At 45.2% G+C, this 26,763-nt stretch overlaps 4 protein-coding genes across 5 annotated transcripts in view; 3 read left to right on the top strand and 1 right to left on the bottom strand.

The window, feature by feature from the left end:
* Positions 1–491: 491 nt before the first annotated feature.
* Positions 492–2,059, bottom strand: LOC108161437 (microspherule protein 1-like). 2 transcript variants are annotated; one of them, XM_033394180.1, is made up of 2 exons: positions 1,902–2,059; positions 492–1,842 (listed from the first exon to the last, which is right to left on the bottom strand). In XM_033394180.1, the coding sequence occupies exon 2, from the start codon at positions 1,811–1,813 to the stop codon at positions 650–652; it is 1,164 nt and encodes a 387-aa protein (XP_033250071.1). In that variant the 5' UTR covers positions 1,814–1,842; positions 1,902–2,059; the 3' UTR covers positions 492–649. The 2 variants fall into 2 exon arrangements, with proteins under 2 accessions (XP_033250071.1, XP_033250072.1); XM_033394181.1 differs by having other exon boundaries at positions 492–1,832.
* A 2,190-nt stretch (positions 2,060–4,249) lies between these two features.
* LOC108161410 (serine/threonine-protein kinase polo-like) lies at positions 4,250–5,395 on the top strand. The gene has a single exon (XM_017295662.2). It carries the CDS (start codon positions 4,250–4,252, stop codon positions 5,393–5,395), a length of 1,146 nt encoding a protein of 381 aa, XP_017151151.1.
* A 3,123-nt stretch (positions 5,396–8,518) lies between these two features.
* The window catches only part of LOC108163224, a 136,905-nt gene continuing 118,660 nt past the window's right edge, over positions 8,519–26,763 (top strand). The window contains exons 1-2 of the mRNA XM_017298381.2: positions 8,519–8,853; positions 12,223–13,015. The gene's annotated coding sequence lies outside the window, so the exon portion shown is untranslated. The remainder of the gene's footprint in view (positions 8,854–12,222; positions 13,016–26,763) is intronic.
* LOC117188748 lies at positions 24,008–25,620 on the top strand. The gene is made up of 2 exons (XM_033393046.1): positions 24,008–25,317; positions 25,388–25,620. The coding sequence occupies exons 1-2, from the start codon at positions 24,238–24,240 to the stop codon at positions 25,415–25,417; spliced, it is 1,110 nt and encodes a 369-aa protein (XP_033248937.1). The 5' UTR covers positions 24,008–24,237; the 3' UTR covers positions 25,418–25,620.

Genomic DNA, 26,763 nt, shown 5'->3' with positions numbered 1-26,763 from the left:
TGAGCTCCAACCAAATTCCAATTTCCATGTCCTGCCGCCTGTGTCGGTGTGCTGTCTGTGTGTGTGTGTCTTTGTTAACTCTTTTCCATTTAGGGGCTATTAAAAATTGGTCGAATGTTGTGTCAGCCACAGATAATGAGCATGCAAAAAACTTGACTCGCGGCTAAGTGAAAATTTCTGTTAAAAGTTTGGAAAAATATATAAAAGCCATAAAGGGTGGAGTTGAGAGTCGAAGTTGGGGATACCCTGGGAGGGTATTTGGTAGAGAAAGTCGATTGCAATCTCTTCTGACAGAAGGCACATCTTTCTTTCTTACCAGAACTTATTTCTCCACCGATTCGTCGTGTAATAGCCACAGTTTTTGGTACCTCTAGATGTAAATCCCATCTAAGCAGAGTAGATTCCATACCCCATAGCTGCTGCCATTATCCGATAGATACCAAAATGTCTAAAGCCCAAAACACCATGGAAATTGCAGAGGCCTAAGCATCGCCTGGAAGCAGTGAAAGTGCCACACAATATATTATTTATAAACGAAACAATTTACCAAAAAAAAGCCTAGGTTCGGCCCTCATTCGGTGTGGTGTTTTGTATAATTGATATGTTGAATATTTTGGTAACTTGTTTCGTTTTGGGCCGCTCCTTGGGTCTACTTCAGTGGCTGCTCGGTGTGGAAGCTTGCCTCCAGGCGTATGGCATTGACAACATTGCTGTTGACCAGAAAGTTCAAGCGCAGACCACAGATCTCCACCAGATTGTTGTGGGCCAGGCGCGTCCTGTGGCCCTGGAGCACGGGCTTGCCGCCCACAAAGATGGTCCGCTTGCCCTCGTTGGAGATGACGAAGTCCCCGTTGCTCTGCAGCTTAATGGTGCCCTGGTGGCGCGAGATCTTGGCCGCGTGCCCCTCCAGCGAGAGGTCCACATCCACCGAGAACTCGTCGGCGTCGCGTCCGAAGGTGATCTCCTGGTGCTGCATCAGGTAGCGCACCTGCTGGCCGCACAGGCAGGCCAGGGTGTCGCTGTCCAGCTCCTGGGTGGCGGCATTCGGTCCCAAAGAAGAGTCCACCAGGACGCACAGGCGCGACATCTCGTTCTCCAGCAAGCGAACGGAGCGCTTGTTGCGGCGGTTCTGCAGCTCCAGCTCCTTTTCCAGGGCCTCGTCGAGCGGCTGATCCAGATCCACGTCGCAGATGTCCTCCTCGACGTCGGAGAAGCTCGGCGGATGGGGGTCCGGTCCGTCGAGCGGTATCACCTGGTCGGGCAACAGGAAGTACTTCTTCATGAGCAGCCAGTACTCCTGGAGGTCCTTGGCGGTGCGCGAGCGCCAGAAGGTGCAGCCGTTCTTGTCGAGCAGCTCCTGGAACTGCTCCAGCTCGGGGCTCTCGGTGCACTTGAAGGTGGCCAGCAGGGCCTCCTCCCCCTCGCTGAAGATCGCCTTCTTGTGCACGGACTCCACCGTCTCCGGGTGGAGATTCTCGATGGCCTCGCGGGCCAAACGGGACTGCGACGGGGCGTACATCAGGGCACACCAGCGCTGCTGCACCTCCCTCAGCGTGAAGTTGCACGAGAACTTCGTGGCACTGTGGACAGTGCGCAGGTCGTTGGTCTGCTCGATGCCAATCATCAGAGCCAAGTCGTCGATGGGCTTCCAGCGGCTCATCATCACAGACACGCAACTTTTCTTGGTATTCTTGGCGAATAGTATCTTGTGGGCCTCTTGGGTCTTTGGGGCTTCATCTTTAGGCACCAAAATTGGCGTTGGAATCAAGCTTTTCGGCCGAAACCCCATGTCTGGGTTGGGCGGACGATCCATGGCGCAATTTCGGGATGCACTGGAACAATCTTGGTCAAAAATAAAGCTTTTAAATTTCGACAGGATATCGATCAGGACTTTCACTTACCGGATAGTCGGTTGGGGATAGTTTTTCAATGAACAAAACGTATTCTATTGCTGCGTTTCGCACTCGAAAATATTTAAGCAAGAATAATTCTATTGGATTTTATTTTTGGAAGAAACTTTTACTTTACTTGTACACTTCTGAATGGTTAATGAGAATTGTTTGGTCGAATGACAGCTATGACAGCTGGAGCAGTGCTGGAAAACGCTCAAGTAGACCCTGAAAATAGTGTTGGCAGTGACTTTTAGTGTTGGAAAGCCTTAAAGTCCTTTAAATCATGATGCAATTATACAAGGTGGTCTCGTCGGGAGCCGAAGTTCGTTCGTGTTGTCGCTTATCGTCAGCGCATGCTTGCTTGTGGATGATGAAGGTTGTTCACGGACGAATTTTTTGATATATTCTTAGCCCTTATGTCCCGACAACAACAAAATAATAAAAAGCATATAAAAAAAATATCACAGAATTATAAGTAATATTTATATATTATGCAAAAGAACATTTTAATATAACTAAAAATGTAGTAGAAATCTTATTAATGGCTGCATAAAATTTAAATATTAATATATCAGTAAAATCATTTTATTTTAAAATTTTAAAACCCACGGGCCTGTTAAGGGTTAATCAACATCAACATATGCCGTCTCACTCACACTCACTATACTATGTGCCTTTCATTCGCACTTATTGCTAGCATACGTTAAGGGACTGACTTTTGCCGACGAGACCACCTTGTATAATTGCATCATGCATCAAGCCTTTCATTGGCGTTTGCCGCTGAAAGTCATGAATAGTGTTGGAAAACGCTCCAGTAGACCCTGAAAATAGTATTGGCAGTGACTCTGGCGCTCTTTTAGTGCTGGAAATCCCTGCATCGCTGCCGCAAAGTCTTTTGTCGCCCCTGAACCATCCATCAAGCCTTTCAATGCCTGTCTAATGCCTAATGAAACGTGCCATGGCCCAAAAAGCCTCAAAACTGTGTAAAATACTTTGTCGTGCGACAAAAGTAGTTTTGGCACCCCGCCTCCCGCCACCACCATTGAGAAGGCAGCTATTTAGCGCACATTTAGCATCCTCCCAAGGAGCACAAACCGCACCGCACCGCACCATCCATGCCATTCCAGAACAAGGGCAAACATGGCGACAAGCCCGAACTAAGGCGCGGACAATAACGACAGCGACAAGGACAAGGAAACAAGCAAACAAGGATGCAGATGCAGTCGCCCAGTCGCCCAGTCGCCCAGTGACAATAATTTAATTTAATGTATTTGCATCCAGCAGCAGCGGCAGAAGTGGCAGCAGCGGCGGCGGCAACAACGTTAACAGCCAAGGAGGATGTTGGGTCCTGTGCCCTGGGCCTGAAGATAACTCACAATTTGTGGCCGCTGCGTGCGCGTTTCTCTCTCTCTCTCTCTCTGTCTTTCTGTCGCATCTCTCTGGCTGCAGCCAAAGGCGAAATTTATGGCTCCTTCCGTTTCCCATTGGCCCTGTGCTCCACGGCCGCTCCACGGCCGCTCTTCCACGCAGTTAAGATGCGCCCGCGATCTTTTGGGGCCAGCAGAATGGGAAAATTCATGCTGAAATTATTAGTGTAAACATTTTGCATTTAATTAATAGTGCGCTCTAGGGAGTGGGCGGCGGAGCGCCTGTTGACAGGCTGGTCCGCGAAAGTATCATTGAAGTTGGAAAGTTTGTGGCACTACTGCTGGCTGTTTGCCTGTAATGCGATAATAATGAGCTGGAAAGTGGCAGTATTGACGACGAAGTATCGCAAGGAAGGTCCTATGGAGCGTATCAGACGGCTTTAAGAATCATAATTGGGAGAGCCTTAAACATAGACTTACATGAGTTAAATTTCGTTATGATACACATCAGCACCCCTCTCGTATCACGAATTTAATAGTTTAAAGCATGCTGGTTGCCGTCCGCTGGGGTGAGGACCATCCACTTTATCAACACGCTCTCTTGCTATGAAAAACCCTTCAGAACTCTTCGTTTGTAATTGTTTCAGCTGTTACGAGTTTATTCTTAAACAATGAAGAAGAAAACAATGAAAAAATCGTACGCTACACAACACCTTTCGATGACGTTTGACCAACGGATGGTCCTCGAAAGAGAGCAGATGTGGCGAAGGCGATCAAGAAATTTTCTCCATGGTCCAAAGTCTTTGCTTTAGAGCGGCGCTTTCCAACACTGGAAGAGCCCAAGTGTCACTTGCCACACCATCTCCAGGGACTATACAGAGCTGCCATATAAAGTCGAACTAGAAGGCCGTGTGGTTTCCATAAAACAGAATTATATCCTGTTTGATTCCACAAGGAAGTTTTTTGTCAGAGACAACACATCAGAGCAAAATGACCGCAGCACAGGAGAATAAAACCACATGTGTGGTACCCGATAGTCTGTTCGACCCCCATCAAGGCCGAACGTACACGCGTGGGCGCTTCTTTGGCAAAGGCGGCTTTGCCAGCTGCTACGAAATCATCGATGTGCATACCGACGATGTGTTCGCCTGCAAAATCGTGTCGAAGAAGCTGATGATGAAGCCCAGCCAGGAGGAGGAGACGGCCGACCCGGAGAAGATCGCTGAGGAGATTAGCATTCATCGTGGCCTGAATCATCCCAGCATTGTGAAGTTCTTTAGCAGCTTCGATGATATCGACAACACCTACATTGTCCTGGAGCTGTGCCGCATGCGGTCGATGTCGGAGCTGAAGAGGCGCCGCAAGATCATCACGGAGTTCGAGTGCCGCTACTACATTACCCAGATCATTGAGGGCGTCCAGTACCTGCACGACAACCGCATTATCCATCGCGACTTGAAGCTGGCCAACCTCTTCCTGAACGATATGCTGCACGTGAAGATCGGCGACTTTGGCCTTGCCACACGCATCGAGCTCGAGGGCGACCGCCGGTACTCTGTGTGCGGCAGCCCCAACTACATTGCCCCGGAGATCCTCACCAAGAAGGGGCATTCGTTCGAGGCGGACATTTGGTCGATCGGCTGCATCATGTACAAGCTGCTGGCGGGCCGGCCACCATTCCACCACAAAACCCGGGAGGGGGTCTTTTCGAACATCAAGAAGTGCCAGTACAGCGTGCCCAGCTGGCTGACAATATCCGCTGCGGATATGATTGTCTCCATGCTCCAGCTGGACCCCGAGCGCCGCCCGGCCATCGGTCAGCTGCTGAACTGCAACTTCCTGAAGGCCGCAAAGGTGCCCCAGTTCTTGCCCAGCTTTTGCCTAACGATGGCTCCGCACATTGGCATCGGCATGGGCATCAGCGACCCCGTTAAAGAGTCTATACAACGCCGTCCGCTGATGGTGTTGAACGGCCTTAGGGATGATAACCGCAACGATGCCTCGGTCCAGGCCCTGGCCCAGGCTCAGGTCTGCCGCTACAACGACAGCGTTGAGACTCTGACCGAAAATCAGGGAAATGGGAATACTGGGCAGGAATCTGTATCAAATAATACCCTCTGCCCGCGAAAAACTTAGGAAACGGGCTGGAGAGGACCATCTCCCCCCCCACCAGCGGACTAAATGTCCACCCCCCCCTCCACATTCATCTGTTTCCAAGCCAATGATTTACCAAGGCCTTTATTGAAATTTCTTGTTTGTTTCCCATTGAACGTATATCTACTTATCTGTTAAATGTTTTTCATACACGAATATCCGAGGAAATTATAAATAGATGGAGGCACTAAAATTTGTTTACCACAACAGGGGTATTTCCTGTCAAGCAGCGGGAACTCAGAGGACGTTCCAGCCAGAAACCCTAAGGAATAGACAAAATAACACAGCAACCTTTGACCTTTGAGGCTTTTCTAGACATCATCACCGTCTTTGGAAGGCTGATCCATGGCTAGTTTTTCCATTCTTCCTCTTCAGATCCCAGTGTTTCTATCGGGGGTTTCTGTAAATGTTTACCAAGCACTAGCCAACTAAAAATGAATTATTTTAAGCGAAATTTGATGGTGGAGTGAACATCCAACTCCCTATTGATTTCAAAGTCAAATTTCTACAACATTCTCTATAAAAAGTGGCCGCTTTTTCCCCTCCGAAATTACACACTTAATGCCGTTTCGCTTGGCGGCCTACCCCAATACAACACCATATCTTGAGGCCTAAATCCTCTCCATGCTGACCACTCTCTCCCCATCTCTGTCTTGTCCCTTCTCCATTCATCTGTCTGTCTCTTTCTTTACTTATGGCCAGGGCATAAATTGTCTGGACATTTTCTAGACATCATAATATAGGGGCCATAATAAATATGCGAACAAACAAACGAACGAACGAAAATCAAAATAAGCTTTTTTTTTTGGTGAAAAGTGAAAGGAAGGAGGAGAACTTTAAGCTTTTCCCACAGCAAGAGAGACAGAGAGGGAGAAAAGGCAGCACAAATGCGATGTAATGAGCATAAAAATGCTAGCAGAACCCACGAAATGGGAGACTGGGAATAAAGGAGCAAGTGGGCTATTGTTTGGGTTGTGGGGGAGGGGGGGGGGGGGGGGGGGGGGGAGAGTATGGGGCAGAGGGGGCAGGGGGTGTGGAGTGCCGAGGTGCCAAGACGACCGTAAATCTTTTTGTAGCGCTTTCAAGGTAAAATAACAATTTAAGTTTATTACTGGATAAGAGACGAACCGTAGGAATAAAAAATAAAGAAAAGCAAAAGCAAACACTCCCCCCAGAGGAAAACACAGAGAAGATGACCACAAAAACAACAATGAGCGGTGGGGCAGGGAGGAGGGAGCACACACACACATACACACACATATGACAGAGAGAGAGAGAGAGAGAGGGAGAGTTGTCAGGACAGCCGAAGGATTTCGTGTCTTCTAACTTTTGCTTTTATTTCGAGCACAAAAAAAGTTTTGAAAGCGAACAAAAAAAACAGTTGGGAAGAGGGTACGAGTCCAGAGATACCCTTGAAGATGCCATAGATCATCCGATTACCATATGAATCGACTGGGAGATGTATCTTACGTACCTTAAGAGTATTTAATGGTGTGATGGGATAGATATGGTGACACTATGCTGAAGATACCGATGATATACTTGAAGGGTGTCCTTTATCTTCGTTACAAACACTTTAGCCAAGTCATTATGCCCTCTGGAAGGGTACAAAGTCGTCTAGCAGAAGGCAGGGCAATGATGATGATATAACGAGTGAGCGAGAGAGAGAGGGGAAGGAAAGTTGAGGAACGTCTCCCAGCGCTTCCAGCTTTTATGTAGATTGTCACAGTTGTTGGATAGGTTTTTGCTACAAATCTCTCTCTTTTTATGGCACCCGAGATACAGAATTAACGGCCAAACTACTAAGAACTTTTGGCAATCAGAGGGAATAAGTTTCCTTTTTCCAGAGACTCTTAAAGTACGGCCCGAATCATTCATCCCTGTCTTCTCGCCGTGTAGGTCAAAGACACCTGTGTGCGTGGGCGGGCGGGTGCGGCTCGGCGCCACTTAATGGCCAAAAACAGTTGAAGGAAGTGGCGCTACGGATGCTCCCAGCCACTCTGACAGAGTGCCGGCTGGCCATGGACCAGGGGTTACACGGGGGAGGGACTCTCTTTCTGACAAATCACAATTCGATTGTCTCTACGTGTCACTTACAGGACCTACAGGACCTCTACAGGGGCTGGCCTGCATTTAGGCAGCAGCAACGTCCTTCCATTATAGAATCAGTGTTCCATCGCGACCCCCCGCCCCGCCCCCCTCGTGTTGGCCTGGCAAACAAAGCAGTTAATGGCTTGCAAGTTGAAACAACTGGCAGCAGGATGGGCAGGCAGACAGGGAGGGAGGACCTGTGTGGGCTACCCTGATTTTTCAGGGCTTTATATCAGTTTTAATGTCCTGGCTTTTGGCCACCGGCTTCGCTGCTGCCCTTCCCCCGGTGCGGGTATTCGTGTGGTTTAATTAGCGCTGCCCGTCCGCCAGTCAACTATGTGGACAAATTTCGTACATTGGCCACCGTTGAGCATTTAGCCGAGCTTCTCATTTGTCACAGGATCCAGGAGGAGGTCCCTGGCTCTGGCTCTGGCTCTGGCTCTGTTTTGGGTCATGGTTCATTGATTGGCGTTCAAAGGTGTGCAAGCGATTAGGTATTTCGTGTCCTTCGATAAGGAGGGATTACCACCACCCACCATCCACCACCTGTTAAGTGAAAATGCTCTCCGTTGCTGCAGATTAAAGGGGAAAATGCTGAAAAGAGAAAGAGAGAGTCAGAGACAGAGACAGAGACAAAGACAAAGAATAGCTTTTAACAAAATAAATAATAGCCCAGACATTTCAAATGTTGTAACACAAACAATACACCCCCCCCACCACCCGCCCTTCTGCTCCCCATTCAGGTCTAGACGAAAGCTTGCCGAAAAGCTCTCTCCCCTTCGCTCTCCTTTCAGCGGCGCTGAATGTGGACTCTAAGCTCCAGGACGTTACTCTTCCACGGCCAAGCGTTCTCTTAAGCTAAAAGCTTCCCCTCGAAAAGCTTCCACAGGGATGCTGTAATGTGAAGCAGTTCGCTTCTGTGGCCCAGCATCCTCGTGGCTGCCGTTTGGTGCTTCGTTCGTGCCACTGCTGCCACTGCCTCGGCTCGTCTCATGTTGTAGTAGGTTCTGGCCGACTTCGATGGCTGTTGGCCAGTGAAACGGCGTTTCAGTCAAGCTCCAGCATCCGTTCACTGAGGAGCACTTCACAACACGCGCTCTCCGTACAGCTCCACGACGAACGAGCGTCAGCGCGTCCTCAACGGCGGTCTTCCATCCTTTGGGCCATAGGTGTGTGTGTGTGTGCCCGTGTGTGCGTGTGGCCCTAAGCCGGTGGCAACTTTAAGACAGCAAAAGTAAGGTCGGTCACGGTTTCGTTTACGCTTACGCTAACGGATTGAATAAACACACGGCCACGGCCGCGGCCGCCACACGGAAGTGCAGAGTGTAAAAAAGTGCAGAGCCCGAAAAGTAAGCTCCACAGAAGAAAATACGACTCGAAAAATGTGTGAAAAATCCAACATAAACTCTATTAAGTCAGAAATGGAAATTCTTTTGAAAAACCCATCAATTTTTCTCCTGAAAATTGATGAAAAATTCTGGCCAGTTTGCATACCAAAAATATGCCAAAGCCAAGTAATTGCTCAACAAAAAACTGTTTAAGCCAGGTTGGGAAAATCCTATCACAAGTGATATTGAGAAAAGTTTTCAATATTCTAAAGTTTTTTGCTGGACAAAAATCGACGCCGAGTGCCAGAGAGAAATGAATAGATCAATTTCTTGTTTGTTTGGAATTTCCTGAATAAATTTTAAAGGAAAAGTTTATCCGAAAATAGTTATTGATAAATTGTGAACAATTTGTAGAACAAAACACACACTGTTCGCAGTGTCCAGTAGCCAAATAGTTGGCATAGTTTTTGCTCTAAATGCCGTCTCCCCAGTCGAAAAACATATTGGCAACATTTCAAATTTCAGCAAAGTTCTTTTACCTTTGGCCCAGTGCTGATGGCCGAAACAAACAAACAAACAAACAGACCCGATGGGCCCAAGCAAGAGCAACATTTTGGCCAATAAATCATTGAGGGGGAAACTTGTGAGGAAGACGAAACTTTAACAGGCTGGCCGGCAGTATTTTTCCACTGGGATATCGAGGGGAAGCAAGGAGATTGCCGTAGGAATTAGTTTGGAATATTGTTGGACAACCTGACGTATGAGCAATGTGTTTGTTGAACAACCTGACGTATGAGCAATGTGTTGTCGATTGCAGCTCCGGAGATGAATAATTTTTGTGTGCTCTGGCAAGGAAATTTGTCAGATATTTTGATGGCCGAAAATTGTGGACTTGCAAATCGATTCGAATCGAAGCTTGAAATGACTTTCTTTTGCATTTCCAATTGGATGTTTGGCCAGCCGAGTCCCAGGGGAACCAACTTCAGATATAAATCAAATCGATGATAGCGTCCGCCCCCCGTCACAAAGCCATCTGGACGGGATATCCTGTGCCCAAGGTCCAAAGTCTTGTGCCTGGGTTTCTGTTTGTTTTCTGTTGAAAATTTTCGTGCGCCGCTCATCAACTTAAATTGTGGGAAATTAATCAAGTTGAAAAGGTTTCCTCTCTCTGGTCTGGCGGCGAAGATGCCACAAAAGATTGGGGCCCCAGGTTATGGCGGGTGTGTGTGTGTGTGTGTGTGTGTGTCTGTGGACTCTGCCTTTTGTTTTCGGTTATTGTTATAGGTCCGGGCTCTGGTCCTGACTCAAGGAACAAGTCAACATGCGAAGGCAGAACGGACCTTTTTTGCTTTGCATTCAAGCGGAAATTAAAGCAACTTTCAGGGCGGGCCAAAGGAAGGCCAAAGAAAAGCCGAAAGCCGCCAGCGTTTTCCCCTCACACTGAACAAATTGAAATTGTGCGCGCCTTGAGGCCTCGGGGCCACCGAAAAGGGATACGTGTAACATTTCCAGCCGCATCGAAGGACATTTAAAGCAAGCCTTAAACGCGGCTTTGGCTTGCCCTCTTTTTTCTTTTCTGGGTCAACGCTTGGTTGACATTTTAGCCGCGGAGTAGAGTTCATGGAAAACCCTTTTTTAATTAATACAGTCTGTGTCGCGGCACCCCTTTCGTTACCCCCCTCGCCCCACCCCGTGGAAAACCTCATTAAAATGCGTTCGAAAATGAGAACCGCAGACTGTGAACATTTTTGTGTTTGTGCAGCTCTCGGGCCTCGGCTTCGCGGACTTTTTGGGCTTTAAAATGAAATCATAAAAACGGCAGTTGATGAATTTTTATTATCATTACGAGTGTATATTCATCCCTTCCCCCCTGTCAGCCCAGCCCCCCGTAAGCCCCCTGTGCTCTGTGACCCGCATGGCTCTCAGGTATTTTAATATAATTAAATTAATTAGCCCACTCGCTTTGGCACTCGGAAATATGTCAGCGATTCTGAAAAAGCTAATGAATTATGGGCCAGAATGGGAAACTAATTAGCGATCTGGAGGGTGGGACGTGGGGGGGATACATGTGGGGCTGATAGGGGGACTAATAGAGGGACTATCTGTTTAAACACGGATTAGGGGGCACGGAGACGGGGTTTGCGGAGGATTTTAAGTGCCAAGAATTTGGATTTTATTGCAACAGTTTTTCCAAAGAATTCTAAGCTTGTCTTTGATTTGCATTTACTCCAATCATCAATCAAATAGTCTAGAAAACTCAAAGGCACTTGAGGGAAAGTCTAGGAACTTCCCGAATTGACAAAGTATTCCCTTTAATCCCCCATTACGTGGACGTTATGCCAGGCCATAAAGAGGCACAAGTGCATGTCATAATTTTCCCAAATAAACCATTTTCCTTAAACATTTTGTGCTGCTGGAAAAACCATCAAAAATAAATGAAGCATAAATGTAAAAAAAAGCCAAGGAATGGTGGAGGGTGAAAAGTGATTTAATTTTTGTATAATTTTCTTCTTTTTTTCCAAAACGACATGGGGTGGGGGCGGGGGGGGCTGGCAAATAGGCTTTTGCGGGGAAGGGGGGCATTAGAAACACGAAACGCCATTTGGTGGCAAAAATAACCGGAAGGAATTATAGCAAGCCTCGCTCTCTCTCTCTCTCTCTCTCTCTCTCTCTCCCTCGGTGTCATTTTGCCTCTCTTTCTGGGCTTTTATCTGGCGAAAAAGAGGAAATTAAATGTTTTACTGTCTGCGGTTTGAGATGAGAACACAATTATAATTTCATACGGGCGACAGCAGGATGAAAAATACTTGGAATGAAATCAACGAAAATGGGAAAACATTTTCCTTTTTGCAGCGTGTGTGTGTGTGAGTGTGTGTGTGTGCGTTAATGCGGCAGTGTTGCATTTTATGAAGGGAAAAATATAAGAAGTGGAAAGGACTCGATGTTAAGAGGATCAGCAGACCAGGCCGCGCCAGAGAGCGAAATGTGACACAAGTGAGAAAAGAGAGAGAATGTGTGTGGGCATAGCCATAACCGTAATGCGGAAGCAGGAAAATTAAGTAAAATGCGAGAAGCGGAAGAAAAGAAAGATAAAAACTGGGAATTAAATTAAAAAGGAAATGAAATGCCCATCAGCTGGAAATGGAGGGGGGGCAGGGGGAAAACCGTCCTCATTTAGTAGATTTTTCGCCAACAAGAAAATAAAAACTTTTAAAAGAACTGCAACAACTTTGCGCCACAAAAAAACTCTTCTTCCACCAACAACAAATGGAAGTTCAATATAAATATTTTTTAGGTCAAACTTCAGCTTTTTACAAAGAAAATTCCTCAGCCCAATCTTTTCATCAATAGATATATTTATTTGGCTCTTTTTTGTCTCTTTTTTTCCAGCGACCGGAAATCAACTAAATTGTCGTCACTCCAATCAAGTGGAAATTTGATTAAAACGAAAGGCGAACCCAGAGAAGAGCGAGAGAAAGGAAAAAATTTGAGTGAGAGTCTATGAAAAGGTAGCGGCAGAAAAGGAAATCAACACGCACGCACATGAGCGAGCTTTCCTTTGGAAAACATTAAAAATCGAAATCAGCGAAGCGTAAAACTTTCCACAAAAGCTAGCAAAAAACGTAAAGAACAAAAAACCCATACAAAAGGTGAAACAAAGTGAGAGAACAATAATTTTTGTAGTGCCGAAGAAAGAAAGACTAAAGACCGCAACACAAGGAGCAGCTGACGGCCAGGAGTGGACAGGATACTCTGCTTTATTTTCTCCTTTCGGCCAAAGCATCAAATTAAGTGCAGATTATCAGAAGATTATATTTTAATAGCATTTCAAGCTGTTGCCTTTCTTGGACCCAAAGGAAGTGGAAATCTGACCCTACAACAACCACAGCCATTTTGTGGCAGTGCCCTCTGCGTCCGTGTGTGTCTGTGTGTGTGTGTGTGTGTGCTACAAGTGCGGCTTATTACATGATTACTGCCTCGTACAAGGGAAAATATACGTATCTAATGCAAACACACAAAATACATACATGAAAGAAAGCGTGCAAGAAATTGAAATTAAAAGAGGAATTAAGTGTCGCGTGTGCTATCTTTGTGTGTGTTTAATCTATATAGTGTCCTGTTCCTGTGTACTTGAGGCAAATATTGAGCATACGCCTCGTGGACTTTCGTGGAGAATCAACAGGTATGTGTGCACCAGATTTTCTCTTAATTTATGATCCCAAAATTCTATTCGATGTTTTGCCGTTTTTCCTGGTGAGGAAAATTATGAAAATGCTGGGAAATATTTCATTGTGCGCTCTTTGAGGTATTTTTGCGATTTGACAAATTTTCGTATGAATTTTAATGTCATTCGACACCACAAATGTGTTTTTTTTTTGTATTTGTGGTTCATGGAAATAAAACTTTAATATGAACAAATTTTCTGCTTCCATGATATATTTTAATTTATTTTTTTTATTTTTAATGAGTTACAGGGAGTTTAATCAGTGTTTGGTTGATTTGTCGGCAGTAAAATCTGAGCTCAAATTATAAATTAATTTATGAAATATATAAATTTAGACGAAATAATTTTGCAAGCTTTTAAATGTCAGTAAATTAATTTGCTATAGCCCGACTAAGGCTTTTTTTTAGATTCATAAAATATTATTTTATTTCAGTTTTAGTAAATTTTTAATTTTTTTATTAGAAAAATATGAAAAAAGCATAGAAAAAGCAAGGAAAACATAGTAAAAAAATATTTACAAAATTTAGTATTTTTTTTTGTTCATTTTTAAGTTCCATTCAATTGATTACTTTAAGGTTTTGTCCTTCCGAGCTTCAAAGAAATATAAACTGAATAAATATGAAAAGCGAATGCTTGAATATCCCCTAATGTTCTCTTAGTTCCTCAGATTTGAATAAAAGTTGATACTTTCCTTGGAATTTCCCAATAAGAGACCATTTGAGTACCCATTTTTAAGCAGTGCTCAGCACATTCCAGGAAAACACTAGTGGAATATCACGCTCGAACTCAAGTGACCTGCGTTCCTAGGGGCTTCATCGAAATGGTCTCCATGGTTTAATGGCCGACTTTTTCGCATTAAAATAAACATAAAACTTGGAGAATCTAACCATTTAAAACACACGCTTTTGCCGAAATTTTGCCGCAATCTGCAAGTCATTTGGTGGGGTGGAGGGGGGGGAGGGAAAACCCTTAAGCACAGATCCACCAGCAAATGCCATCCTCTGCAGTTTTTGGCTGTTAATTAATGCCCGCCGAGGCGCGTATCCGCTGCAGCATATTTAAAAACGCATTAGCTCTTAGTCCCCCAAAAGGGAAACACCATCCTTTCAGCAGCAGCCGCCGAATGCCATAATTCCAACCGAAGCATTAGGGTCGCCCAAAGAACATTTCTCATATGTATGTACGGGCAGAGGAAATTCTTATAATCACTTTAAAGGCATACGCAGGGGCTTACATTTCAGAGAATGGTGGCACGCTCTCGTAATGCCATTCATTTTGGGTCGGCGTCCTGGGGGTCCTGGGGGTCCTGGCGGTCCTGGGGTCCGGCATGTGTTGCTAATTTCATTCCATGGCAGCTCCATGGAAGCTCCATGGGTGGAAAATGGTGGGTGTGAAGCAATTGCTGCTTGCCATTAAGTCGGAGAGTCACAGAATGAAACTTTGCTTCACGTCCAGGCCAGGCACAAAAAGGACCAAAAGAAACCCAGGGATCTGCTTTGACTCTGACTCTGAATCCGACTCCGACTCCGATTCCCACCTGCAGTAGCCGTAATGGTGATGATGCCTGCCTCCTGCTGCCTCCTGCTGTCCATTGTTGTTCGTTGTTTTAATGTTATTTGCCTGGATCTGGTGGTCTGGCAGGGCCGTCGTCTGTTGGTGCGTTGGTGGAATCTGTCACCATTTTACGTGACAATACAGCTGCAACTTTGTCTCGTTTCATTCAGCCTTGCCGCAGCGTTGGCCCAGCCTTGGCGTGTGACTGCGGTGTGACCGCCGTTGTGGTGGCGGTGGCGGCGGCGGCGGCAGGTCCTTGGTTTTGGTAGCTCGACTCGACTGACCCTAAGCCGGCTCTGCTGTTGTCGCATTGCGTGGCTGCCTCTACCTGTGGCCTTACCTGACAAAACTTGAACACAAAAATTTCATTTAAAAGTTTCGCATCGCCGTCCCGCTGTCTTCTATCGTGTGCTTCTCCATTTGGACCCTCGCCAGATGCTTAAAACTTTCTCCTGGATCAACAGCAACAAGAGGAGGCTGCAGGATGGCAGGACTTTCTTTAATGGCAACTTTAGCAAATGGACATTGAGGTTGTTGTATGACTTTGGGTATTTTTCCCGTCATAAATATCGCTGGCAATTTCAGACCATCCTGAATGACTGAAGGCCTTCCTCTCTGGTGACACTCTATTAGCATTAGCCAGGTTGAGGTCCAGGTCCTTCGGGCTAGTCATTTGCCTGCTGCTGTTGCTGTTGCGGACACTTTTGAATATGTCCCTTCTTTGAAGTTGTGGAATTTCGCTCTGAAAGGATGTCACAAATTGTGCGGGGCCGCAGATCAAAGTTTTTGCCTGAAGCTAAAGCGAAAATATGCTTGCTCTTTGGATGGTTATAATTTCTAGAATTTATTCAGGCCATCAGTAGAATGATTTGCACTTCCTGTGCAAGAATAGGAAATTGTAGAGAATTTCAGAGATATTTAAGTGATGTACATATCTGGTGTTTTTCAGATACCGCGTATCACAGTCGTGTGTGGCGTGGCGTCTCCAAAACGTTTCCAAAATTGTTCATTGCATTGCTCTTTTTTGGCAGCTATTCTGTTTGCCGGTTTCCGTAATTGGTTTTTCGGTTTCTGCCAAATAAACAGTAAATATGTTAGCTGATTGTTAAACCCTGTTTTTCCTCCACTGTGGCACTTGTTTTGCCACTCAGCTGCATTAAATGCGAATATTTATTCAACATCTGTTGTATCTATTGTTCGTTTTTGCTGCTTAACTAATTAAATTGCTTAATTGCATAAATTAAAGACTCCCCTCTCCTCCCCCCTTCCCTGTGCATTTGTTTAACATCGAAAGTTGAGTAAATATATCTAGCATTTTTTTATGCATTTAAATAGAAAACAAATTCCAAATAATTGTATTAAAATAATTTAATTTTTTGGTGTTACATTCACTAACGAAAATTGTATTAAATTTTAAGGGATTCTCAAAAAATTCAATTAGTTTTTCTTTATTTGATTTTCGATGTTTTTGATTTGCTTTTTCGTATGGCCATCTTTAAAAGCTGTCCCTTGATCTCTTTGTCTTCCTGCCAGAAATTCCAAACACCTTTCTTCTGCTCTGTGAAATCCTTGAACCCATAACTAATCGGTTTATTTGGGTTGAGAAATGATTTTGATTCAATTGTGAATTAAACTTTGGCAATATTTTCCCTAGTTATTGTTTTAAAGCAAAATCATGGGAATCTCTCTCAGGGAAAAGCAAAGCCAAAGCCGCTTTCTTTTCCCCCATCAACAATTAATCAAAGATTTAAAAGAATTTTAAAGCAAATCGCTTTCAATGTTTATTGACTGCCAAGCGACTACCCCTGGCTGTCTGGGGCACAATTGTAAAAGGACACCCTGGGAAGCACTTGACGGGAGAGACAGAGAGTGGGTGAGAAAGAGCAGCCTTTAAAGCAGTGCCGCAGCTTCATGACGCAGTAAACACTTATTAGATGTCACAGGCAGGAGGCAAGAGGCAGGATGCAAGAGGCAGCAGGCAGGAGACAGCAGGCAGGAGGCCAGGCTCAGTTCTCGTCACGATAGATGGATAGGGACCCGAGGCAATGGAGCGTGCTGCTAAGGAGTATTCAACTAATAAAAATGTCAAAACGCATGAAGTTGATGACAAGTAACGCAGAATGACAGCACAGTCAGCAGCCAGGACTAACAGGACGGGCAAAAGGATCCTTGGCACAGAGAGAAAGAGAGGGAGGGAGTCCGGGAGAAACAACTTGAATTCAAAGCTTGTCGGTTGTCGGTTGTCGCTTGTCGGATGCGGGCCTTCGATGTCCCAGTGCGGGCAGCAATTTGCCGCACCTGCTGTGTGCTCGAGTCTCTATATGTGTGTGGCGGGGCCTGGCCCTCACCCAGGACCTCACCCTCCTACTGCTGTCCTAGCTTTTCCCTGGCTAAACTTTCACAATTAAAACTTGGCACTTTTCCTCGGTCTCTGCGCACGCACGCATCGCCTCAGCATCGCCCTTGGAACGCTCTCCCGCTGTTTGTTTATTGGATTAAGTAGATTTATCATATCAAATGGCAGAAGCTGTCTAAATTTATCCACACGAGGATCCCCCCGCGCCCCCCTTTGGCTCTCTCTCTCTCTCTTTTTAATTACACAGTTTTTTTTTTCCAGTAAGCTCACGTACCAAAAATGGCAGAAGAAAATGCGTTTGCCGGCGCACAACAAAAAGTTTTCGTTTGCTACGTGTCCTGCCAGCAGGCATTTTCAATAAATTTTTCCTATGCCAACGGAATTCATAAAACGCCTGAAAAACTTGGCCTTCGCCGCAAGAAAAGGTCAAAAGATTGGAGTCGATTCGAGGCGATTGTCTGCAAATAAATATTTTAGAATTTCGAAGAAAAAGATTTAGTTTTTAATAAATATTTAAAACTCAAAATCAAAACGGGAAATCCTTGCAAAGAAATTTCTATTCGATTTCAAAGGGAATACCATTATTTTTATGAAAAGTATAGACCCATACAATTAAGGATGCCATAAATATATGTCCTCTGAAATTTAAAAGCAATTTCCAATTGAATTCCCGACTCTCATATTCATTTGAGTGCGCCGCGCCTTTTGCTATTTCTGAAAAGAGCTGACAACGAACTAGTTTGGCTTTCATCTGGCGCGGTCACACGACATCAAAAGCACCCAGGACACGCGGCGTATGCGTCATATTAAGTATACGCCCACGAGAGGCAAGCTCCTGGCTCCATCTCCATCTGTTATTTAAACAGAACAATTAAAAACGATTTTCCCAAGCACACTCTCTCTCTCTCTTTCTGAGTCGAAAAAACCCCACTCGCCGGCAGTTGTTGCTTTTGTGTTTGTAGACATAACATTCGGCAACGAGGAGAAACAAATTGAATGAACACGCGCCCCGAAAAGCGTTTAATAAACACAAAAGAAGCACCAGGAACAGAACCACCACTAGGCACAGACACAGATACAGATAGAGACACAGACACAGATACAGATGGAGATAGAGACACAGCCTAGGCCCGAGAGTGAGTCTCGACTGTGACTGGAGCTCTACGGCCAGGCTTAATGAAATGTAATGATGAGTGGGCGGCCCAGAGGCGGAACCAAGAGAAAACACACGAACACAGATGGGTAGGGGTAGGGGAAGGGGAAGGCCAGGCCTAGACAGCAGTTTTGATGTAAACTGGAAATGTAACAAATAGCAAAAGTAAACTGTGCGAAAACCAACAAAGAGTTGAAAGAAAACAAGAACGAAACTTTGGATACCCTTTCGAATATATAATAACTACTATCTATAGAGAAAGGAGTCCTTAAGGCTTGAAAAGTATCTTTATAGATTAATGTATCCATAGAACATACATTAATCGGTGTATCTATCTTCGTTTTCAAGTGTATCTTTGGTTGGAACCAATTTAATTGAAAACTTCCACCCAAAAGGCAAGGATTAACCTTTTAACAAGGGCTACACATGTATTTCAATCGCTTTTTTGGCTTGACTAAAGTTCTATTTCCATCAGGAATTAATTCTGGAGCTGTTGTTGCCCCCTGCTTGGGGAAGCTTTTTAGTTTAGCAAAAACTAATGCCATGGACCACTAAGGACTCTATTTTTTGACTGCACTAATTTGCATATGAAACAGCAAATTGGAACGACATTTTTTTATAGCCAAAGGGGGATATCCGTTTAGAGGAAAGTCGTCTCTGAATGCAGTCCTCTCTGTGGTTCTGTGACAACAAAAGTTTTACTCGCCGCACAACGAACGGACGTGCATTTCATTAATCCCAGCCGTACCTCCCCGGCTCTCGCAAAACATTTTAAATGCCATATCAGCGTAAAAAATCGTAATTAACGTAAAGTGCTGATTTGTTGGCCACACGCGTTGCTGCTCGACTCAAATGCGGTCGATTGGTTTAATCAGCGCGGGTCGTATTTAACATTTACATGGGGATTGTTGTTGAGTTATTTCATGCATTAAACAGTTCCCAGAGCGGGGAAGCAGGTCTGTGATTGGCAAGCCAAAGGGTTAAAAGTTATCCTTGGGGGCTATAGCCAAGCATCCCCTAGTTCTGTGTTCCGTTCAGCACCTTGTGGAGAGTGTTAACGATCTTTGAATGTCAACTGACACACATTCTGTGCTGGGTTGTGTTCTGATGTGAGGAGACACAGAGGGAGAGCCAGTGGAGGAGACACAGAGGAAGAGCCAGTGGAAGGGACAGAGATGGAGAGCCAGTGCCTGTAGAAGGGAAAGAGAGGTAGTGCCCGTGGTAGAGACACAGGGGGAGTGCCCTCTGCGTAATGCCAAAATGTTCCACATACATTTAAGTTAAATGCCAGCCATATACAATCGTCTAGGACACACACACACTCTAGCCCCATCCCAGCATCCCAGCATCCACATTGAAATTACGTGACACATTTCTAAGAAAGCAAAACTAGTGTCAGAAGGAGAGACACTGTGGAGGGGCAGGGAGGAAGGAAGGGGGAGGAAGACGGGGGGTTTCTGGCTTGATAAGTTGGCATCATGGAAAAAAGCTAGCCCAAAAACACTTTAGATGTCATTGTACCGCATTTAGATTGAGTTGCTCTTCAGCAGGAGTCGAGGCAGTGGCAACAGCCAAAACATAACACCAACTTGAGGCAGGAAGCCAGGATTCTGTGGCATGGAATGGGCTCCATCTCCCACCCCGAGTTGTTAGTGTCACTTAGGCGCCGAGATGGAAGCTACCTTCGAAGAGGAGCTATGATGATTTGGTCCCAGTTTTGCTGCTAGAGCACTCTGGCAGGGCAACTCCTTTCTTATAGGGTATACCGCTGAAAGGTAGGCCTTGCAAGTATTTCCGTTTGGTTTCTCTAACTGCGCTCTTGTAAATAATTGTCCATGTAAAGTTATACAACAGCCACCGCCATCCTCCATGACATCTCCCTCTGGGTGGACGAGGAGGAGCAGCAGGTCTCTCCTTGCGTTGTGCATAATTTGAGTGGGCTTCTAGTGGGGCATTCATATGCATATGCCCACCCCTCCCTTGAAGTGTGGGGGGGAGGGGGATGAGTCAAGCGCATTAAACATAAATTTGCCAACTGCAGTGCGATAAAATATTTATAAGTCCAAAGGCAAATGTTTAATGGGCAAACATTTTCAATGGAAGCATAAATATATGCGGCTCCGCAAATGAACAAATATTGATGCTCGGCTTTGGCTTTGGTCCGTCTACTGGCCACGGGCTCAGAACTAATCATATCGACCACTCGACACGCCTGTCAACGGTATTATCAATTAAATTTATGGGCCCTGTCTAATGAGGCTGCCTAACGCTCTCTCTATAGAGCACGCGCGCGTGTGTGTGTGTGTGTGTGTGCGTGTCCGTGTTTGAATTGGATTCAAAAATATTGTAAATTTAATCGCTGCTTAAACGCTTCCAAATTGTAGACATAGCACCCTTGCGATTTAGACGGAGATGTGGCAGGGATTATATATACGATTTGTACACTTTGGGGTGCTATATATCCTTCCTAGATGCTCTTGATCTGCTTATATGCTTTGGTAGATCAAGGATTTAGTTGTTTTCCTGGGGGATACCTCGGTAAGAGCTTAGTTTTTGGAGGGTAAGATGTAATACAAAGGATTTAGTGGATCGCAGGGCCTTACATAAATACTTTCGAGGGAAATATATGCTATAAAACTCTAGAAATACCAATAATGTGCCCATATACAGCGGAGAAAATGTAGCTCTTATTGGAGATAAGATTTCAATATAGAAAATGTATAGTTTTTATCCCTTAAGCAGGGTTTTTGGTAGTTTTTCACTTATATTCTTTATCAGTAGACTCCCCACCAAAAACTCGGTCTTTTCTGTCCAATATTTCATTATAATCTGGCAAGTCCATGAATATTTGATCCGACCTTTCGCAGTTCATTCTCTGCAGGCCCCCTCTCTCCCCCCCTGTCGCCATTTAGACATTTTATCTCCAACGAATTTGCATTTATATATATATTTTGCTCATCTAGGGCCCATTGATTCTAACAAATAAAGCACAAATTGTGCATTTCCGGACAGCGGGAGTGCCAGCTGTGGGGTCATGTGTGGAGTCCTGTGTGTCCTGCACACACACACACACACAGATATATATCTGGCATAACTGATTAACGTGGAAATTGTTATCAATTTGTAATTATGTGCCACTGTTGCTGGGCTTTTGGCCCTATGCTGTGCCGCCTCCTTTCTGCCTCGTTTTTCTGCCTCTTTTTCCGTCTCTCTTTCCCTTTCCCTTTGGTGGCACGTCCTGCTGCTGCTGTGGCAGGCTGAAAGTGTTGGCCAGGCACAAAAAGCGTTTGCGGTTGGCAGCGCCTGTTGCGGTTTTTCCACCCACTCTGCCGCAGCGCGGTTGAATTGCAACAGCAGCAGCAGCAGCAACAGGAATGAAGGGATGCCCCGTGTGGGAGAGGGGTCTGCCAGGCAGAGGGGGAAACTAACAGAGAAACCTTTTCTTTATTTTAAGCTGGAAAATGGGAAACTATAAGGAGTAATCCTCCTTAGGGGAAGCACTTGCCCAGTTTCCAGGGTATGCTCCCCCGTCGACTACCAGCCATCGGACCACCTTTAAGCACCCAAAAGACCATAAATTTAAAGCGCAACCAACAAGAACAATGTTTAGAGCACAGCAACCAATTGTTCCAATCCGATCCCCGGTGGCCAGATAACGAGAGACACAGAGCCAACATTTTGTGATCAATTTGAAAACTTTCCCAAAGAGATTGCCCCTTCAGGGGGGGGGGTTGGGGGCAGAACCCTAGAGAGAGAACCAAAGGCCGGAGTCGGAGTCAGAGTTGGACAAATAAGCAAATCAAAATGATGGCACGAGTGCCAAGAAATCAAATTGAAATTGAAACTAGACAAAGTGTAGGGCGAATACACCAAAGGGAGGTAGTGCGTAGTAGAATATGTGTTATACAATATTATCATGCTTATATAATTTGCCATACACACACACACACACAAACAGGGGGACATGGAGACACACACACAAGCGAGCATACGATAAAGCTCGAGTAACAAAGTTGAATGGCTGTCTCCATGGCAGAGGGGGGTCCATTGGGTGTGCCATATCAAAAGTTATTGTGGCAGCCGCCCCCCATCCCCCGTCTGTGACTCTGTGTTCGACTGGAGCCAGGGATTATCAAAGTATTAGAAGAGCGTAGAACGAGCTCTCGAGTCTGGAGTCTGAAGTCTGGAGGAGCCTCGGATTCAGATTCAGTTTCAGTTGCTGTTTCAGCTTCATCTTGAGCTTTGACTGTGCTCCAACTTGGCGCAACTTCCCCCCCACACACCGATGTCCTGCTTGCCAAATGCCTTGGGGACTCATATGGCTGGGACAGGCTCGGTTGACGCGTCATAAAATCCCACCAACCACCCAAACACCCACCCACCGACAGACCGAGACAGAGACAGAGAAAATATCGTGGAAAAGCGGAAGACGGCAACATGCATAAGTGAAAGACAAAAGACGGCCAAGTACAAAAGACAAAAGCAGAAGAAATACACACACAAAAAGGCCAGGACTAGCTGGCAGGACAGGGAAGGGGAAAGGAGCAGGATGTGCAGCAGGACAAGAACCAAGAATTGCAGTTCCCAGCGACATGTAAGAATTATTATCTGCTCTTGCACTCTCAAGTGGCCCCCAAAGAGCGAGTGAGAAAGAGAGAGCGCGAGCGAGGCAGGACCTCCAAGAGACAATGAATAATGCCCTTGGAGCGCAATGCGGAAGTGCAGCAAATCCAAGGATCTAGGACCTAGGACCTAGGACCTAGGACCTAGGATCCAGGCCCCAGGAAGGAGCAACCGAATCCAACAGAGTAGGTAAATAAAATAAAGCCATAAAGGAAATATGCTTTTCGTTTCGAACGTTTCAATCGACATCAAATTTTATAACCAGCATTTTATTTTCACTCAGCGTAAAATATCAAAAAAAAATGAACCAAAAACTAGAAAACTTTTTCCTTGGCAATTTTCCACAATTCTGCTTTCCACGCTCTCACACTCTCTCTCTCTCTGTTTTTCGCTCTCTATTTGTTTGCAAAAAAATTCCATTAATGTCTATAAACGCATTGAATTTTTGCGGTTCTCTGGTGGCGGAGGGGGGGCAGGGGCAGGGGCAGAGGCTGCCCTAGCGGTCGATCTACTAATTTGAAAATTGTTTGCGTTTGTTAGGAACCTGGCCAGAGTCGGAGCCACCCACAACCCCACCCCCCACCGACGGCCGCTATTACCAAACTGTTTTCAAAATATGTTTTACGTTTGCCGGTTTTGGGCACTTTTTGGCCTTTAGCCAAATTACTCGCTGGCTAACCGGGCGTATGCGTAATGTTCGTGGGTGTTCGGTGTTCGGTGTTGAGTGTTGCCTGCGCCCCCCCGACACCCGCCACGCCCACAATCTGAACATGCCAAAAATGCCATCGGCCATTTTTCCAATATTTGTGCATTGGGTTTCCATGTTTAATGGCCTTCCAATTAAAATTTAATCAGTACTCTAATTGAATTGGATTTTGATGTGGGTCAGATCGATGAAAAGCGAGGGGGGGTGGGTGGAGGGGCTTAGGTGTTTGAGGATATGGCCAATAAAGGATGTGCACGGCATTGATTTGAGGTGCATGTTTTTGGGGGCGTTTCATGGAGTTTGTTAGAGTTTCCATTGTGTCAGATTAAAGTTTTTGGAGCTGGAAAACTAAGAATATAGAATAGAAAAGAATAGAATAGAATAGAATATACATGGATATTGTAGCAAGGTAATAATTAGTGAGGCATTCAACTAGTATTTAAAATAGCATACAGCGCGCATTGGTATTTACCGCACCATCGATACACTCGGTGGGAAATACCAATAGTGAGATATCGGATAAGAAACATCGAGAAGAGAGTGAGTGCACTTTGTAAATGGCGATTGTGAGAGACGGACGCGCAGCTAATAAAAAAGAGTTACATTAAATCACCGGGTTTGTGTTTTTATACCTATACAGTTCACTCACGCACCGATATTGGTCACTACAATTCCCGGGTTAGACGGCCTACAATTTCAGAAGTGGGATACGATCAATCGCCGCCAGTGAAAAATAGCGAAAATTTTTATTATCTCGTCCGTCGAAGACGCCATCGCTGAAAAAAAACATGTCGGACTTGGTCGGCACGGAGGAGTTCTCCGCCCAGCTGCGCGAATGGCTGGAGTCCCTCAATCTACCAAAAGGTGGAAGCAAAGCTGCCATGGCAGCGAGACTTAACGAAATACCAGTAGAGCTGCGGGGACAGGGACCACCGGCAGCCGAAACATGCGAGAACGAGAGGGAAGATGAGGCGGCCGCAGATCAAGACTCGACGAAGAGCGAACGCAAAGAGAAGAACGAAAAAGCACCGCAAGCGCCTGGGCACAACAACAACCATGGCGAATATCGAGCAGAGGTTGAAATGTTAAAACTGCAAATCGAGCTGCTGAAGCTGCAAAGCGAGAGGGAGAAGGAAGGGAGAGGAGAGAACACAACACCAGCCGCCAGCAATGACGCTGGCGTCATGTTGCTAAATGCCGCCAAAGACATGTTGCCAACATATCATGGCAACATTTCTGGAAACAACGATGACGTCACAACTTGGATCGCGCAGTTTAAGGCCGTCGCAAAAGTGAACAAACTGAAGGATGAGAAGCTACTAATGCTGCTAATGTCGAAGCTTAAGGACAAAGCATTGGTGTGGCTGCATTCGAGTCCGGAGCACATGTCGCTGCCAATCGATCAATTGTTGAACGTCATGGAAGACACTTTCCATCCCAAGGAAAGCAAACTGTTGCTCCGTCGCAAGTTCGAGTCCCGTTCATGGGCACGTGGCGAGGAGTTCTCGATGTACTTCAACGCCAAAGTGTCGCTGGCATCCCGCATAGTCATTGACGACGAGGAGTTTATTGACGGAGTCATCGAAGGTATCCCAGATGTAGGCCTGCGTAGGCAAGCCCACATGCAGTGCTTTGGCGCTCCATATCAACTACTCAAGGCGTTCGAGAAGATCATGCTGCCAAAGAAGTACGGTTCAACTGAAGGGGCAAACACTGGAGCCTCGCCAACACCCATTCGCTGCTACAACTGCAACTCTTTGGGCCACGTGGCAGGGGAGTGCCGCAAGCCCAAGCGCGAAAGAGGAGCGTGCTACGGATGCGGCAGCATGAGTCACCAGGTGTCACACTGTGACGAAAAGAAGTACAAGGTACATAACGATTATATATACAAATTTAATATATACATTAGCAATTACAATAACAAATGCTTGTCCTTAGATTGCCTCATCGACTCAGGGAGCCCAATAAGTTTTATGAAGTTATCGTGTCTAGAGCACCAGTCGGAAAATAACCTAAATAAAGTGGAAGAGCGCTCACGATTAAGTTCGAACGAAATCAAAGAAGATGATTTAAGTTTATATAAGTTTAACAAAGACAAGAAAAACAGAGAAATTGAATTTATTTTGAATAAAAATGCGGATTACGCTTATGTTGGACTAAATAATAGCAAACTTAACATCTTTGGTAAAATACCCAGTTTTGTAATTATTAACAAAAATCGAATCAACTTTGAATTACTAGTAGTGGCAGACGAGTCGATGGGCTATGAGGCTGTGTTAGGTAGGGATTTTATGAATTTATGCAAGTTTAAAATTGTAAGTGACATTTGCAAGGAGAAGGAGAGTGAGACAAAAAACGAGTGTGAAATAAAAAATGAGTGTTTAGAAAAAAATGAGTGTTTAGAAGAAAATGAGTGTTTAGGAGAAAATGAGTGTTTAGAAGAAAATGAGTGTTTAGGAGAAAATGAGTGTTTAGAAGAAAATGAGTGTTTAGGAGAAAATGAGTGTTTAGAAAAAAATGAGTGGAAAATAGAGAATGAGTGTTTAGGAGAATATGAATGTGAAGTTAAAGATGAGGGTGATAAAGAGAATAAGCATGAAGTAGAAAGTGGAGGCAAGGTAGAAAATGAGTGTTCTGCAATGGTTGAGTGTCTGGAAGACAGCGATACCTGCGAGAGCGTAAAAACCAATTTCAACGAACTACCAAGCCAGTATCCAGACAAAGAAAACGACTGGGAGTTGAAAGTAGGGACAGATTGTAGCCAAGAACTCGCAGGACGACTTAAATACATGTTTAGGACAGCGTATGTAAACGCAGAAAGACCAAACTTACCACAAACCAAGTGGGAAATGAAGTTGAATTTCGAACACGAAAAACCGTTTCATTGCCCACCTAGAAGACTGTCGTATAGCGAAAAAGCCCAAGTACAGTAAATGATAGACGAATACACAGAAAAAGGTTACATCAGAACCAGTGAGTCAGAATACGTTTCGCCTATAGTACTGGTAAAAAAGAATTCGGGAGAGTTGAGACTGTGCGTCGATTATCGCACACTTAATAAAGGTATGATAAAGGACAATTACCCAACACCTCTGATAGACGACCTACTAGATAAACTGTCAGGGAAAAGACTTTTCACCAAGTTAGACCTGAAGAATGGATACTTCCACGTATTTATGCATAAAGATTCAGTTAAATACACATCGTTCACGACCCCCATGGGACAATACGAATGGTTGAGGATGCCGTTCGGGTTACGAAGTGCATCGGCGGTGTTTCAAAGATTCACAAACAACATTTTTGCAGATATGGTA

The sequence above is a fragment of the Drosophila miranda genome, chromosome 4, assembly GCF_003369915.1.
Source record: "Drosophila miranda strain MSH22 chromosome 4, D.miranda_PacBio2.1, whole genome shotgun sequence".
Lineage (NCBI taxonomy): Eukaryota > Metazoa > Arthropoda > Insecta > Diptera > Drosophilidae > Drosophila > Drosophila miranda.
The sequence above is the reverse complement of the archived record's forward strand: the minus strand, read 5'-3'. Positions and strand labels throughout refer to the sequence as shown.